This window comes from Drosophila biarmipes, chromosome 2R, assembly GCF_025231255.1.
Source record: "Drosophila biarmipes strain raj3 chromosome 2R, RU_DBia_V1.1, whole genome shotgun sequence".
NCBI lineage: Eukaryota > Metazoa > Arthropoda > Insecta > Diptera > Drosophilidae > Drosophila > Drosophila biarmipes.
In genome coordinates this window covers 12,603,357-12,620,501 of record NC_066615.1, presented here as the reverse complement: position 1 = coordinate 12,620,501, position 17,145 = coordinate 12,603,357, and the positions used below count along the sequence as shown (strand labels likewise).

The following is a 17,145-nucleotide window of genomic DNA, read 5'->3' as shown; positions in this document are numbered from 1 at the left end:
ACTTCGCCCCAACCACAACCCCAACCTCATCCTCATCCTCATCCTCATCCTCCTCCTCATCCGCAACCAGGGGCTTGTATGTTAGATTTGTTTGCTCGTACGGTTGCACTGTCGCACTCGGCATATCAATTCTGCCGAGCCACCCACCTCCCCTCAGGACATTTCAAGGTAGCAAATCGATTTTGTTAATGAAAACGAAGGAAAACTTCAGGGGAAAAGGAAACCCTGGGGATCGGGTGCCGATTGAAGCGAAAGTTTGATATTTGTTGGGGGAAAACAATGGCCAATCTGCGTGATAATGGCATTCCCGAAGGTTTGTTATGCAGTCTCCGAGCTTTATTTTTCCTGTCAAGGATATATTTTCGATTTGCCTGAAAGTATGCAACAGAAGTCGGTTAAGCTGTTTCCGTAAAAATGGTTATCCTTCGGGGGCTAACGAGTCACTGGCGTTTTCTTACTTGTCTAAAAGTATGCAATATATTTTAATTATATTATATTTACTCTTCCATACTTTTAGTCACCTTGAACCACATTTAAATCTTTTCGCTTTTCCATTCAAATAAATTATATACAGTTTCGTGTATTGTGTTTTTATTGTTTTGGTAGGTTTTAGTTTAAGAAAGTCGGCCATAAAATCTTTTAAATTCGTAACTAACAAATATATGTGAACAATTTTAGGCAGACTTCCCGGTTAGAGCAAAGGGAAATAGAATAAGAAGAAACAAGAAACCTCAAATTTTTAAGAAACTAAGTGGAAGCTGTTAAATATCTCTCTAGACCAGGTGGCACTCGTTGACCAGGACGACATCATCCTCGACCATCTCGCCGTTGCGGTTGGCGTGGTGCTCATGGTGGATGGGGCAGCTAACAATGAGCTCCTCCTTGGGCTCCATCTTCAGTGCCTCCTTCTTGGCCTTCTTGGCCGCCCCCTTGTCCTTGGCCCCCTTCAGTTTGTCCTTCTCCAGCTCCAGTTCCAGCTCCAGGTGATCCCCCAGAAGGTGATCGATGACATCGGGGTTGTTGCGCAAAGCCAGATCCATGGCGCCATCCAAGAACTGATAGAGGGGAGAGCTAATGCGATGTGGTGGCTCCTTCGGCGGTTCCACCAACATGTTACCCTCGAAAGTGGGCTGCAGCAGCTGTTGCAGCATGTAGAGCATCGGTGGCAAAGCTGGCGAGGATTTGTGCTTGCGGTGGTGCTTCAGTGGAGCCGAGTTATGGAGGCCGCGCGGCGTGTTCTCGGCTGCATTCAGCAGCAGCACTTCAGCCAGTTCCGGTGGCAGCACTTCCGGGCCGAAGTTGAGCTCCTGCTGCACACTCTCAATCATCATGTTGGGGGCCAGCAGCTCGAACTCCTTCACCTCGTGCTTGCCATCCGGCGATACCAGCTTGTTGTAGTACACATAGGGATTGGGTGGGCGTGTGGGCAGCGAGGTGGTGACCCCGACCGCCAACTCCCCCGGCTGGCGACGCTTGTGGTGCAGCTGTCGTGGCTGCAGGCCCTCGTCCATCAGGCCACCCAAACGCCTCTTGGGACGACGCAGCCCCATCAGATCCTCCACCAGCTGGAATTTCCCAGCATCCGAGGGCAGTGGCGAGGATGTGGAAGCCATGGCAGCCGCGGCTGATGGGGTGGTAGTGCCGTTGGTGGCTTTTCCTTGATCCACCGTAGTGTGCTTGGCTCCAGCGGCTTTCTGCTTTGAAGATGTGGTTGCCGTGCTGCTAGCAGTGGTGACAGTGCTATTGGCCACCAAGGTGGCCTTTGCATTCAGAGCAGCCTCTTTGCCCATCACAGTGGTTACATTGGCATCATCTGTAGCATCGCCCTGAGAACGCTTCATCCGCAGGCAGTCGCCCATCACCGTCATCATCAAGACACCTGAATTTTGAATTTATTTAAAAGAATTACGAATTGATATAATTTTATTTAAAAAATAAATAAACAACTCCCTATACGTACACCCAAAGATCAGTAGATAGTTCATCTTGTATGGCTTGATTGACAGCGCTGTGAAAGACAGGCGAATCGAAAACGTTAACCGAAAATTGACCGCAATTATTTTGGGTTGAAATTTTTGTTTGTATTTTTTTTCGCCGCGAAATAGCCACTATTTGAACTTACTTTATTTGATTGGAGTGGGTTCTACGTGTGCTCGACACAAAGTTTGTACCGAAAATGATTCGAAATGCTTCCTGCCTCATGGCGAGGCTTTGACAGACAGCCGGGGAGCTGGTAAAAGGTTCCTGAGAGCCCGAAAAAAATCGAATTTCAATATTTTTGTGATGGGATTTTCACGTAGACCCACCCACTCACACATGCGCCCATCGCGGCGACCTTTTCAAGTGCTGCAAATGGCAGCAACGGCAACAAAAAAATCAAAAATCACAAAAAAACCGCACACACAAAAAGTTTGTTTCGTGAGCCGCAAACAAAAGCAAACAGTGGAAAAAGTTTAGCTTATAAATTTCCAATCAATTTTTCGTGCAAAAATCAAGCGCCCTCGCACACACACACACACACGGGCACACACTCAAGTGCTCATATAGTCGGTGCGAGTGTGTGAGTAGCTATTACTTGATTAATAAATATTAGCAGGAAAAATTGGAAAATTCTCAGCGAAGCATAAAAGTGCAAACACCTAAACGGAAATGCGATACATTTGCGAAATGGCAGGAGAATTTTCCAAAACACCGATGGCCTCCTACGCAAACAGGTCTACGACTACCCATTACTCGGTCTAATTTAGATACCCTATAGACACAGAATCAACTGATAAATTAATTGATGAAATTTCTAAATATTTTGGGCAGTCGGTCAATAAATTGTTACCTATAAAATACGTTTTTTAAAAACATTTCTGATGATATTCCTTGGTTCAAAGAGCCTAATGTTCTAGTTTAAAGGACCCTTTATGTGAGTTTTACTACAGATTTTATTAAAACTAAATTTCAAAAAATTTAAAAGTATAAACTTACGCATATATAAAGCTTAAAACCTAGTTAAAAGCTAATATCCGGGCGAGGAAATGGCTTTTAATCTATTAAATATGGATAAATATACATAAAAAAATGGATAAATATACATAAAAAAATGGTAGAATTTTGTTGTTATGTTTTTATTCTTGTATAACCACATTGTAATATTTCTATTTATTTTCTTTATAAATACTTATGTATATTATTTCTAAAATGTCAAAAAACTCTGTGCTCCAAATGTGTTATTTTTTGCACTTTAGAGAGGTATTTACAACTCGAATCACCTGTGTTACGACTGAAACTTGTACTTTCTGCTGCCGCCTTCGGCTGGAGGCATTAATAATGTAAAGTGCGTGCGTCAAATGTAAATGTCTCGCTGGCAACGCATGCGATTTCATAAACTTGCGACATTTCCAGCAAACAATTCTCGTCGACGTCGCCGTGTCTTTGATATGTGCGCCCTTCAAGGCGACTTAACGCTCAGGTGGAGGATGTTTTTTGGGGGTACGAAAAGAAAGGGTGTGGAAAATCAAGGGGGCCCCCAGGAGCAGGCACTTTTGCTTATCAGCTTAAATGTAAATGCCGAGCGAATGCAGCTGAAGGGGCGAATAAGCGCGCGGGGCGGGGCTGAGCAGCAGCTGTTGCTGCATTGGGGATTTGCACATTCATACTCGAATACGGCGCTCCTTTTTTATTTTTCCCCTTTTTTTTGTTGACTGCCAAGTTGATTTTTCGAGTGTATTGAATAAAAGTCGATTTTCCCCCACTGGATTTGCGCGCGTTCGACAAGCGGCTTAAATGCGTACAGTTAATACCCATATCCCCTTTGCATATGTCTGGGTGTCGGGGTTTAGGTTCGAGTGGGTGTGCGTGTTTTGGCTTTGATGTGCGACTGTGTGCCACGGGTTAGGGTCGAGGCTTATTAGGCGTCCAAAGTTCTCCGCCGCAGTGCATCATCTCGGCGGGATTTGCAGGCAGACAGTGCCAAGCCCCCAGGGCAAGCCGCAATAATTGCCACCGAAAAATCACGCATACGCCGGGTGGGTCAAGTGGAGAGACTGCTCTAGCTGTTGCTTTGATCTCGGCTGGAATCACGGCGAAACTCTTATTAAATGTTTCCCTTTCGAATCGTTTCGGTGGCTGACACTGGCTTTGTAAACTTTCATTAGTTGCCTCGTTAATATTCCAATTGTTGACGCGCAAGAGGGCGCGGAGGTGGCTGGTTGGCTTAACCTGTGTATAAAGGAATTTAATTAATAACGTCCTTCGTCCTTTTGCGTGTGCAGCGCGGCGTAAACTTAATTAAATGCGCAAGTGGCAAGTAGCAAGTGGCAGGGGCAAGTAGTAGGGGCAGGTAGCTGGGGACCAGCGGCAAATGGCAAGTGGAGATGCAGCCTCACTTCGAGAAATCCAGCTGCACAGGTTGAAGGTAACACCTGGCCTGGCAAAAAAATAGAAGAGAAGTCTGCCCACACATGTCAAAAGTTTTATTGGCCCAAACACTACATTTACGGCCGCTGGTAATAGTGAAAAGTGGTGCAACAAAAGCCGAAATGATGGCAGACGCTTAGACAAAAACCAGATGGAAATGCGAAATGGGGCAGTGGCAGGTTCATAAGATGGTCGTAAAACAGCGAGTTGTGGCTCAGCGACTTTAACGCGTTTCCATGTTTACGAGTTTAGTGCGCCGGCTTTATAACCTGTAACTGGGGGCAAAGTTTATTAAGTTTATGCCAAGTGCATCAAATATGCAAACCGCTAAAGTTGATCATCCGGGAAGCTGGCTGGATTCGAGGGTTCGGCGTAGACATCTCTTAGCATAATCGCTGGTTATTGCTATTGCTCTTGCCATTGCTCGGGTTGGCAATCACTTTATGCTGATTTTATGGTCCCGCAATTTCAATTGTTGCTGTGGTAAGAGATTAGATATTCTGTGAGTTGGCAGGTCATTAAAGAAGTTTACTATTGCTGGGAAGGGATAATTATTATTTAATATCTCTGCAGAAGTAAAAGTTCATTTCAAGTGAGGAAAGAAATTTAAAAAAACATAAATACTTTTTGCTAGACACATACTTGGTACCTTTCACCTTATCCTTGTATACAAATTACTGGCAATCTTTTACCTCAGTTATTTATTTGTTCCAAATTCAGAAATTTTATTCTTTACTACATCATTACTAAAAAGATAAGAAAACGAAGCCAACTACTCCAAAGAATTCAATTGAATATTTGTATTAGTAGGAGTATTCCAATTTTTTTGTAAACAATTTTTTCCAGTATTTTTTTAATAAAACCTTTAAATCTTTCAATTTTGAAAAAAGGCGGGGGTACATTTCGACGGCGTGCGAGGGAGTTCGAAATGTGATTTGCAATCAAACTATAAAATGCACTGGCAGTTCGGATGGCTTTTACTGCACAGGTTTGACAGACGACCAAAGGGTGACGCCCACACCCCGAATCTAAATCAATTTCAGTCGAACGCCTCTCGCCTGCCATTGATTTACGGCCCACGTCCAAACGTCGTCTAAGTGGAAAAGCCGAACCGAAAAGAGGCGCAACTTTGCCGAATTATATTTCAATTTGGCAGCGAAAATGAAACAGAAACAGGGCGATACACAAAGGGGGGCGTGGCCGGGGAAAAGATGTTAAAAACTTTTTGACAATTGACTTAAAAAGTTTCCTCAAGCTGGCAGAAATTGACTGCCTTTTGTATACAAATAGGCCGAAATCATCCAGGCCACATGCACACACTCACACACACACATGTGCCAGAAGGGAGGGAGGGGAAACGGAAAGGCGGGAAATGCCGGAGAAAATGGCGGCTCGGCCATGGAGCGGAAGTAAACACATAAAACGGAAATGAAAATTCAATTATTTCGTTACGATTGTTCAACTTTTTGTTGTTTTCAGTGTGAGTGTGTGTTGGTGCTCCCGTTTCGTGTGGCAGGCAGAGGCCAAAAAAGTTTAAAATTAAGTTAACGTGCAACTCGCCCCGTGGGTCAGCACATGCAACTTTCGCTCGTTTTGGCCAAATTCAATTTTGGCTGGCACTTTTTTTCGGGGCCATATGCCCGTACGGAAGCGAAAGGGCCGCACATTTAAATGCGATTTTCAACAGTCCCTTCACGCACAATTAGCCCGTCGAATCGATATTCGTTCGCAGCGATTCCTCAGCTTCGTTTTGGAATCCCAAATGCACTTAGTACAGTGCGGCTCATGATGTTTACCAAAGAGTTGGCTCTTCACGGCCTCATGGCTGCAGTGGCCCTGGTGACAGTTCTATGTACTCGAAAGCAGTTGCAGCGGGACCTGGAGGACATGCGCTGGCGTCTAACAATCCACGCTCTCAGCGTTCGGGATACCCACGGAAGTCCAGTGCCACTCCAAAGGTTTGCCGGCCAGGTGATGCTCATCGTGAACATTGCATCCAAGTAAGAATATCTTGTAGCTCAGATGTCTATGTAACTGTAGATGTAATATTAACTAAAGTTCAAACAGTTCTTATTTCATTCTTTTACAAAAAGGAGTGCCAACCAATGTTTTTTTCATCAGATTCTTCGTAAAATCTTCTTCTTTAAATTATTACATTTAATTAGAATCAAGCAGTGATATAATAACCATGATTTATTTGTGTTCCTGAACATCCTCACATATTTTTTTATAGACCTAACTTAACTTATGATCCTTTATCATACGTTATTCCAGATGCGGTCTCACCACCACCCAGTACGATGGCCTCCGACAACTACTCGAGGAGTACGAGGACCGCGGCTTGAGCATCCTGAACTTCCCCTGCAACCAGTTCGGCGGTCAGATGCCCGAGTCCGATGGCCAGGAGATGCTGGACCACCTCCGCAGGGAGGGCGCCAACATAGGCCACCTGTTTGCCAAGATTGAGGTGAAGGGCGCTGGAGCGGATCCGCTCTACAAGCTGCTCACTCGCCACCAACACGATATCGAGTGGAATTTCGTCAAGTTCCTGGTGGATCGCAGGGGGCGTATCCACAAGAGATATGGCGCCGAACTGGAGCCCGTCGCTTTGGCCAGTGACATAGAGCTGTTGCTCGGGGATAAGTCCGAATAAATAACGCAACATGCGCCACATTCTGCTCCTGCTGACTGGCTTTCATAACCGTGACAACGTCACGCCCTATCATAGGGGTTTACTGCTGCTGATGTCGACATCACATGCCAAGCGATTTCTTTCTGACGGCATTACCTGCTCCCGCCCGTCACCTTCCCGCCGACTTCTGTCAGTTGCAAATGGCCAACAGGGCGGGGGCTTCTGCTGGGGCGGTCGGGGTGCTGACCTTTGCTGCACTGCACTTGTCACTTTGCTTTATCAAATTGCAGTTACGGTTGCAGCTTGGCGCACGTCACGTCAAGCATCCGCCCAGTGTGGCACAATCGAGTGGGCTGGGGTGTGGGCATGGGATGCCCAAGGGCGCCAATCGAATGCTGTTCGACCTTGGTCCCAACTTTCTTGGAAACTTTAAGAGCAGCTCGGTACTTTGGCCGGCAAAGTGCTTGGGAACAAAAATAGGCTGGGCGATTACATAATTTATTAAGCTAGTTTCTTGTCAAGCGAACTGGCTTGTATCCCTCGAGGGATTTACAAACAACAGGGAAACAACAAGGAATTCTTTTGAAAACTTGTTTCATTAGTAACCTTTAAAGGGAAACGAGAGACAAAGGAAAGCTGGCTGTATGCAGTTTTTAAATGATTAAAAAAACTAAAAAAAATAATACGGGGTGTAGGGTCTTTTATTATCTCCCACAGGTGTGATATAATTTTAAAATGAGGCTCAAACTAACTCCATAAATACGCGTTTAGAGCATTGCAGTATTTTCCAGGCCATCTTATAGGTATTTCTGTGAATAATTTCTCAAAAGAATATTCTCTTTTCAAATTAATTAGTCTCACATTTTGAAACGCTTGAAACGAGGCACGCAGTAGTTTTAATTATTATTCGGAATTCCTATTTGCTTCTTTTTCGCCAGCTTTCTGGATAAACGTTAGCAAAACCCCAAAAATGTCCGTTTGTCTTGAAATTTTCGAAAAATGCTCAAATGCTTGCATCTCTGGCCGGGAATGCCTCAGGCCAGGGTCTGAGCGGAAACCGGCTGGCCAGGACAACTTCCTGGAATGCCCCAACGAGTTTTTGCAACCGCACCGGAGCCTGACTGGAGGGCTCTGTTGCAACCTGCCTTTCGCTACAGCTTCTGTTTCTGATTCGGACTCTGTTTCCGCTGCCCCTCCTTGTTGCCATGCAAACAAGCTCTGTTCTGCCGGCTGCAATATAAAAACGTGCCTGCACATTTGCCACATGCTTACACTCCGCCACATGTACGGGTGTGTGGGCTTCGTCCTGCCACTGTGGCTGTGTGAGTGCGAGGACCTCCAGTGCTTCTGTGTGACTGTGTGTGGGTGTGTGCAGCGTTGACAGCAACCGAAATTGCCACAATTTGCGGCTGTGTACAATTTGGCCACTCATCAATCCGTGCGCATGTTAACCAAAAAACCATTTCAAACAAGTCAGACAATATCATGAAAAGAGCGGGGGCAACACTTACATTTCCGGTTGCGCATACACATACAGCACTTGCCCCTTGTTCCATATTTAGTTTGTTCCTTTTTTCTCATTCGCTCGGAGATGGAGCATCAGTTGGGCCATTTTGCTTGATGAGCGCATTACGTTTGCATTTCATATGCCGGCTGCCAGGTCGTATGCGTGATATGCCAAGCCAGGGCAAGTTATTACGCATACGCCACCGTGGCCTCCACATTTACCTAAACCCTCCGAAAAAGCCAACCAATTTAATTTTTCAACAGAGTCGTTGGCGTCGTCGACGGCGGCAGCGGCTGCGGCTGCTCCTGTGGAAAAGGCCTCGGCGAAAAAGTTGGTTTGTTAGTTGGCTTGGCATTTGTTCGGCTGGCTGAGTTGAAACTTAATTAACATTTGATTGATAAAGGTTGCACACACCGGCACACTCACAGGCGCAATTTCAAGCGTATCGGCGGGTGTGTGCGTGTGTGTATCTGAGAGATTGTTGTCTGCATGCAAATGAAAATTTTCAATGCCGGCGGCGCATTCTCCATTCTCCGGTGATTATTTATGCGAGTGTGTTGGAGTCTGCCTGTATGCGTGTTCGAAATTTTAATTAGTATTATAAATTATTGCCAACGGTGTAGTAATTAAATGTGTGCGTGTGTGGGAGCGTGAGGCAGCGAAGAAGATAAAGCTGAATTTTAGCCAATTAAACTTGTATGACTGAAGCGTGCCGCCCACAACTCACCCCAAAATTACGCCGAAAAATCCCACTCATCCACAAATCTCTGGGCTAATTCATTGCCTGGTGCTGGCTAAATATTTCGTTTAAATTTGCATACTAAAATCGCCCGAATTGTGTGGCATTTGGCATTGATTCGCCATTGATTTGATTTGGACAGCGTCAATTGAATTTGGCGATTTCCGCCACCCCCATTTTTTCCACCCGGCCATTGCTAAGCAGCTTAGCACGTGCCCGCCGCCTGCCCACCGCCCCACTTTGCCCACGACCCTTTGTCACATGTGTCCGTGCAGTGGGAATTGCATTTTTCTTATCGCCTTGGCTAGCCATGCAAATGGCAAATCGCAAATGGCAGATGGCAGAGAGCGGGCGCAAAAAAAGGACTCCAAGGATAGAGTGACACAAAGGCCACAAGAAAAGCAAAGAGCCAACCGAGCACTGAATTCAATTTGCTCACTCAAAGTGCTGCAGACTGAACGGAGTTCCAGCGGCAAAACCCGATCTGGATAAGCAATGCCAGTTCGAAGCTCGATTTCAATCATCATTTGACTCACTTTATCATATTAAAAATTTATTGATATTCGCCCCAAAGACCCATAAAATACTTCAACACATTTGGCCCCCGAAAAGAGCAGAAAGAGGTCGGATGCGAAACAAAAAAGCTCAACGTACGAAGGCAAAATTCAATAAATTGCTTGGCTCGACATAAAATAATGCTGCATTATAGACTTAGCCGCCCGCGGCAAAGTAACCGCCAAATGTTGCCCTGGAGAGCAACCAGCAAACACAACAATAATGACAACAGCAGCAGGGCAACGCGGATTCGATGAGCATACGGCAACCTTGAATGTCCTTTATCATCGGTGTCCCCGTCCCAGGTATTTACTTTAGATAAAGTATACAACGGGTAATAGCTAAATTTAAACAAAATTTAAAATTTATAAGGGATTATACAATTATTTATATGAAAACTTTGGTAATCATTACTCCTAATAAACAAAAATATTCTTAAAAACTCATTAAATTAATCAATTGTGTAAGTATTAAAAAAGGGTTTTATTTTTAGAATTTTCGTATCTAAATTTAAAAAAATTAAAAAAATAAGAAATACTTTAAAAAATATTATTAATGTTTTTAAATATTTTAGAAACCTAAAATCTTATTTAAGTATTTTTTAAATCATTGCAAATACTTCCAAAAATAAATTCAATGAATTATTTTGGTCTGTTTTAGAATTTCATTAAATTTACTTATCATTATTGGTTTCGTACGAGTACAAGTAAATAGAATAAAAATAAATAAAATTCATAGGAATTTTAAAATTCCCAAACAAACCCACAGAAAGAACAATAATGTAAATACATACACAAATTTGGCGAACAAAGAGACCTGGAACTGGGTTCGTTAAACGTATAATTTCAACAAATTTTCAAACTCGCAAACATGTGAAAGAATTGCAGACGAACTCAGAGGCGTTTGTTTACTTTCGAGTGTAAACAGAGAGCAATCCCTCGCACTCGGTGGTCTCACAAATGTTTGCATTCCCCAACGAACTGGAAAGAGTATGCCACCATCGAGGGGCAGGCCTCCGATTTCTGGCTTTATCTGTGCCACGGGTAATTCAAATTGTCGCCGACGAAACAATGACAGTGTCAGATGGAAGGACTTGAGACTGCGACTGCGACTGCCGACTGACGACCGAGGGAGCCCTCCAGGAATCGATTGCTATTTATGTTTTATGAGACGTAAAATGATTGAGCCAAACGGAAGGCGGCAATCCAAAAATGCCAAATAAAAGCGGGTGGCTTGGGCGTATCTGGTGGGTGGTATGTGGTGGGTGGAAGTGGGCCCGAGACAGCTGCAAAAGTTTATCGCCAAGGCAGACCGCATTAAATGCGGGACACACGCACATTCGCGCCGCTCGACGTCAGATAAAGGCGTACGTTTGTGTATATATATAGTGTGCAATGCTGGGGAAGGATGTCCGCTATCAGGAAAAGCGTTTGCCTGACGTTGATGGAGGGCAGCGGGGGTGGGGGGCCAGGCGGTCCGGGAAAAGCGTGTAAATTACAGCCGCCAGTTTTTCTCGTTTTCCCCGTTTTTCGGCTCCGTCTCTTTGTGTGTATCTTGAAAAGTTTGGCGTGTGTTGTTGTCATGACGGCTATCATCTTAACTTGATGTGGTGTTAAGCGCGCTTGGTGTTGTTGCTGCACTCGAAATGATGAACTGACAGATTTCCCCTTCCTAACGGCCCTGTATGCGTGTGTTCTCTGGTGCAAAAGGCCTTCTATCTCTATCTCAAAGTGTCGTGACAATAAACCCCGAAATTGTAGTTGAAAACTGCGCTTCACTAATTCATCTTAATTAGTGCGTTCTGTCTTGTCCGCATTCATCGATCAAGCAAATTCCCCGGCATACACTCATAGTGGGCTATTGTAGCGCTAATGACTAAATAATTGATCGAAAAGTAATCCCGACTGAGCGTGGAAGAAGACGCGCCAGCCGTAATGCAGCTTTTCAATTTGCTAGACCAAAAATGGCGCTAAGCGGCTTACGGTCGCGCGTGTGTGCGGGGCTAAGTGAATAAAAATCTTTTTGCACAATTCATTAAACGCAAATTATGCCCCAGAGATGGTGCTGCATTGTGCCGGGCTGCCTGCTTTTTTCGCCTTTTTGGAAGGTATTTGTTTGCGCGGCACACGCGGGGCATACGAATTTAATATGAACTCGCACAGAAAACCGGATTGCCAAAAAGGATTCACGCACACATGCAAAACAGGATTCAGGGAGGAACAAAACTTTCGCCCGCCGGCGAAGGAAGCGGCCACGATATAGATAAACACAAGTTGACAGCACAATTTATTGTCACACTTAGCGCCCGGCCAGTGGCATTGTTATGTAAAAGAGCGAAAGCCAAATGGGCAAGGGGGCGGATGCTTTCTGGCGTTGCGTATACGCACCATCGGCAGCAACTCTGAGGCGCATTGGCATTGACGTCACGTTGCAGCACGTCTGCTCGTGCACGAGGGTGTGTGAGTTGATTTGAGCTCCACCAGGTGGCCACTGCTGCAGTAGGTTACACTTAGAAACTTTGGATAGTCCTGGGGTTTAAAAAAACACACCTTCTTTTAATTATGTATGATTTTTATGGATGAATTATTCTGTGAAGAATTTTTGTAAGCTATTATATATTAAAAATTTATTTAAAGACCTTATAAAACAGCAGGTTTTATCAGCAGCCATAGATGGGTGAAACATCATAACAATCTTCATTCTTTATTAAAACGTTGTAGGGGTTCTCACGAATGCATTTAAAGTAGAAAATGAGTCACTCAATGTGAAAACACTCTTTACTCATTGCCGTTAATATAAGTTCACGCTGTATTTTTGACTATACTCACTCGGGCACTGAGTTTTTGGCGCACAACAACTGATTAAACAGAACGTTTTTATTGTTTTTACTAAAGTGATAAGCACATTCATGGTATTCACAAAGGGTGGCAACTCTAAAAAAGTGTTATCTTTCACTTTTAGTAGTGTGGCTACACTTATATATATTAGAAGTATATGGGCACACTTAATGTGAGTACAGTACGGTCAGATTGAAACTCTGTGCATTCACATAGACCTATGAATTGTTTCTATGCCTTAAGCGATAAATTTGTGAACTATTTGTAATTTTCAGATGATTTAAGCTTTTATTCCCCACTTTTTTAGCTTTCCAGCATACAAAAATTATGGTATTTGTCATATTTTAGAAAGAAATCCGTGACTCCTTCGGTTTTTCCGTGTGTTCAATAGTCATTGTGCCTTCGCTCCCGGTGTGCAGGGGGCACGTGCTGGGGATAAGCAGTCCGGCCATCGACTGAAGGACACGCATCCCTGCTCCGACTCCCCCAGCGGCCGAGTTGGCCAGTGTGCGAAGCGTTTTATAGCAGGATGGTCATGCAATATGTATAAGCTGATTGCCGGCAGCCGTAGTCCAGGAACAAACAACCGACACAATTACGGCGGCAATCTTAAACAATCATTGACAGCCTCCTCGTGCGCAACTATTTTCCAACAGGTACGCACTCGTATTCGCACCGCACTCGCCCGCCTTTTCATCGCTTTCGCCCACCTTTCGGTCGCTTTCTCCGTTGTCTTTGCATGTCAAAGGATCGGAGCGGCCGTGTGGCCTGCCCCAGAGATAAAGCTCAAATTGAAATTCCAATCGGGTGCCCCATTCGGGCCAAAGCCGTGCCATTGCCTGCCTTTTATTCGTCTTTTGTTGCCCCCGTCGCTGGTTCTTGTTTATTGAAACAACGGAGCAACAATAAATTTTGTAGCGCATACTTCAAATGTCAAATGCGGCAGCGATAAAAATTTCTTTATTGTACCGCACCCGGGCACTAACGCACATGCGATAACACACACTCACATGAAGTTGGCCAAGACTTGCGGCCCAATGCATTCCCTTTTGGCCGGCTCGGACTGCTGCCAAACAGCTTGGCTTTGACAGTTTTTGCAATTTATATTTATTTCGAGGGCTGCACAAACCGTCGGATACGCATAAGTAAGCCGCCCCGGCCCCCAATCGCCCGACCCTGCATAAATTTAGATAATCGCGTTTAGTTCGCTTTGACTTCGGCTCCTACCTCGCTGCTGACTGCTGTCAGATACTCGGCTGCATAATTTATGGCCCCGTGAAGTGGCGAAGCCTTTCAACCGGCCGGAACTTTAATTTTGTGTAATTGAACTCCTGCTGCGGCATTCCCGTAATCAATGTTGACAACTTCAATGGGTTAATGGCTGGCTGTTCGCCTAATGAGTTAATGCTCACGACTCCCGCTGACAAGTTCGCCGCCAATGCTGCTGCACAGGGGAAACGGCTTCTACAGTTTGAAATACAATACTGGAGACATACTACGGTTCTGGTTTCTTTAAGAGATGTGCAGTGGAAAAATAAAACAAAAACATAAAGTCTATGTAATGTAATAGAAAGAGGTTTATGTAATTCACTTCATAAATAACTCTATGATTTTTTTTTAGCTCATAGAAAGTGTCTTTGAACAACAAATGTCTTTGAAAATGAACAAATGAGCATGGACCGAAAAGTGATTTTATTATTTATTATAGGAAATAATTGATTGTTTGAGGATGGTCAAAAAATAAAGGAAAATATATTCCTGGCTTCCATCAAAGTCAGATGACCACGCCAACTTCTCAGTGTACTCCCAGCCCCTGGAAGTAGTTGGCAGTATATGAAACTTAATCCCGATGGGACTCTTTACTCGATCGTTGAACTGCAGTTTGCGCCTGAAACTGCTTGGCACGGTTCCGGGTAGCCAGGATTATTTGCATAAGTATGCCGATTCGAGCTGACGAGTTCATTGCAGCACGTGCCGCCCATGCTTAAGCACACACTGTGGTCACAAGCCCTCTGACCTTTGGCAAACAAGCCGGTCCCCGGTCCGGTCTGGTTATTATTTTAATGGCCATTTGAAGTGGCCGCTGTTGTTGCTGTTGGCAATGACCAGGCCATGATTTTAATGCCAATTTAATATAATTTTTATGCTCGGCCCTGGCGCAGGCTCTAAATACGTGCCGAACGAAACCGAATCGAATGGCATCGATATTGCCGCAATGATTTGGCGTGTTTGCTCGTGGAAATGGCAGCATATCATGCTGGGGATATTAAGCGGAAATCGATCGATGTTTTCCCATCAGCAAGCCAGACTGACATGTGGTCAGCTCAGATTTTGTTGTCCCGTTTTCCACAGGCAAATTCAATCCGCGCTTTTGGGCATCTCAATTTATGCAAGAAATTAATTTTCCACAGCCCAGCAGCTCAGGCATAATAATAGGGGGAAAACACAAGTTGTCCCTTTTTGCCATTTGGCCAGAGCTAATTAAATGCAGCCGAGAAAAACAAAAACCCACCGTTGACTCGCTCAAGAAGGCGAGTGCAAATTGACAAACTTTTTTGGAAACTTTTTGAGTGGTAGCTGGCTGGGGGACTCAACATGTGGAAAGAGCGTTTTTTAATTAAAATTTTCTCACATAAGGGAAAGGCCGCCGACGAGGCTGCCACTCGTAGTTAGTTTCCACTGTAATTAGCCGAGTTGTTATTCGAATTCAGCCGCAGTTCTGCTCGCCCACCTCTCATTAACATACATCCCTCTAATTGCAGGGACAAACTTCTGATCCTCTCAGACTCACAGCCACTTTTCATCAGCGCCATCAATCAGCTTCAAATGGGCGCTGTATTTTTGGGCTAGCATTTTATTGCAGATGCAAAATTAAGAAATGAAGAGAAAGAAAAAATACACTTTTTTTGTTAGCACTTTATCTCAGATCCGAAATTAAGATATTAAAAAAATACACATCTATAAATTACTTAAGAAGTTTTGTTACAGTGTTAGCTTTTTCATTTGATTTAGGTTAGGCTTTTAGGACATTTAAGCAGGGATAGTAAGGCATCCATAAGATATTTTTTCTTTACAATAAAAAGCCCCTTAAAATTCATAATGGCTTTAGAAAAAAACTTCGAGATGTTCGTTTCAAACAATCTGAACTGTTTGCCCTTTGACTTCGTATGGAGGTGGGTTTGTGTCCTCTGGAGCCGAAGGTTCGGGTACTTTCTTTTTGTCATCTGTTTTCTCAGCTTTAGTTTCATTTTCTAGTGAATTTGTGGGTGTCTCGATCTCGGCGTTATAGACCCTGTAAATCAGAAGGCCCATGACTACAAGCAGAACTGAAAAAGTGCTTGCTTCAGTATCAGTTTAAAACATGAAGTATAACTTAACTTACAGATTAACAAATATTCTTCACCTTTCCTGATTTCATAGATTATTGTGGTAATGAAAGCGACTAAAGCACCCAACCAAAATAGAAGAATGTTGGCTCTATGTTGCTTTTTGGCATACAGAGTTCCGAAAAGCAGAACTCCGGATGCGGTAATCATCAGAGACCTTCCCCATCTTTTGAGTGGTGAATATGCTGTAAAAAAATCAAACAATTTTTATTAACTCTAAAAAGAGCTGCACCCATACCATCCGGAAGCAAATACCAAGGGTCTGCGAATATCAAAATGATGACCAGACCGACGGTCAGTTCCAATATTTTCCCCGAGAGATACATTTCGCTTCGGCAGATCGTTCGCAACTGAGCATCTAGAAGGCGCCGATTGTTTGAAATTCCTGCTATAAACAAAATAAAAAAAACATAATAAGTGTACACAGAGAGAGATTGACTCTCGGACCGAAACATTTCTATGGAACGGCTTGATTTCTTTTCCCAACTCATTTGACACCGAACAGAGAAGGGCGGAAACCTATGAAAAGTTCATGGAACAAAATGAATGCATAACTAATTCGACGACACACACTCGGCCACACATTGTGCACTATTGCTCATTTGATGGATGAACTTTTCGACACTTTGTGCATTAGAAAGTTTTACTAGTTTGGACTTTAGTGGCAATTATATTTACATTCAGCCAACTCTGGCTCTGAGCCCTTAAGTTTTTCGGCTTTGACGCCGGGCTTAAACAGGTGCCGGTTGCAAAGATTGCGGGGCTAAAAAACTTTTCCAACTTTGAGTTTTTAATTAGAATTTGTTTCCACCACCGGAGCTCAGTCGTTGTATACCTACAGGCAATGCATCACCAGTAATATAAATAAAATACTTTTGGCAGTTTCCGTGCAGGAATTGAGTGGATAATTTATGAATATTTTCTAATTAACAGGCAAAAATTTATCATAAATTTCCATATAATTGCATTTTTATGGCATCAAGTTTTTGGCTTCGTCGCTCAAAGCCATTATAAATAAACGTGACGGGTGAGTGGTTGGAAAAATAAAGTCTGTGGGTGTTTGTGAGTATTTTGGGGATTTT

General features: G+C 43.9%; 3 protein-coding genes across 3 annotated transcripts; 1 reads left to right on the top strand and 2 right to left on the bottom strand.

The window, feature by feature from the left end:
* Window positions 1–574: 574 nt before the first annotated feature.
* Window positions 575–2,225, bottom strand: LOC108029948 (uncharacterized). Its single transcript, XM_017102451.2, has 3 exons — window positions 2,123–2,225; window positions 1,961–2,008; window positions 575–1,879 (listed from the first exon to the last, which is right to left on the bottom strand). The coding sequence occupies exons 2-3, from the start codon at window positions 1,983–1,985 to the stop codon at window positions 774–776; spliced, it is 1,131 nt and encodes a 376-aa protein (XP_016957940.1). The 5' UTR covers window positions 1,986–2,008; window positions 2,123–2,225; the 3' UTR covers window positions 575–773.
* Window positions 2,226–6,173: 3,948 nt separating this feature from the next.
* On the top strand, window positions 6,174–7,080 carry LOC108029987 (hydroperoxy fatty acid reductase gpx1). Its single transcript, XM_017102496.2, has 2 exons — window positions 6,174–6,407; window positions 6,682–7,080. The coding sequence occupies exons 1-2, from the start codon at window positions 6,193–6,195 to the stop codon at window positions 7,058–7,060; spliced, it is 594 nt and encodes a 197-aa protein (XP_016957985.1). The 5' UTR covers window positions 6,174–6,192; the 3' UTR covers window positions 7,061–7,080.
* Window positions 7,081–15,573: 8,493 nt separating this feature from the next.
* LOC108029972 (uncharacterized) lies at window positions 15,574–16,407 on the bottom strand. The gene is made up of 3 exons (XM_017102478.3): window positions 16,302–16,407; window positions 16,060–16,248; window positions 15,574–16,003 (listed from the first exon to the last, which is right to left on the bottom strand). The coding sequence occupies exons 1-3, from the start codon at window positions 16,387–16,389 to the stop codon at window positions 15,810–15,812; spliced, it is 471 nt and encodes a 156-aa protein (XP_016957967.1). The 5' UTR covers window positions 16,390–16,407; the 3' UTR covers window positions 15,574–15,809.
* Window positions 16,408–17,145: the final 738 nt, after the last annotated feature.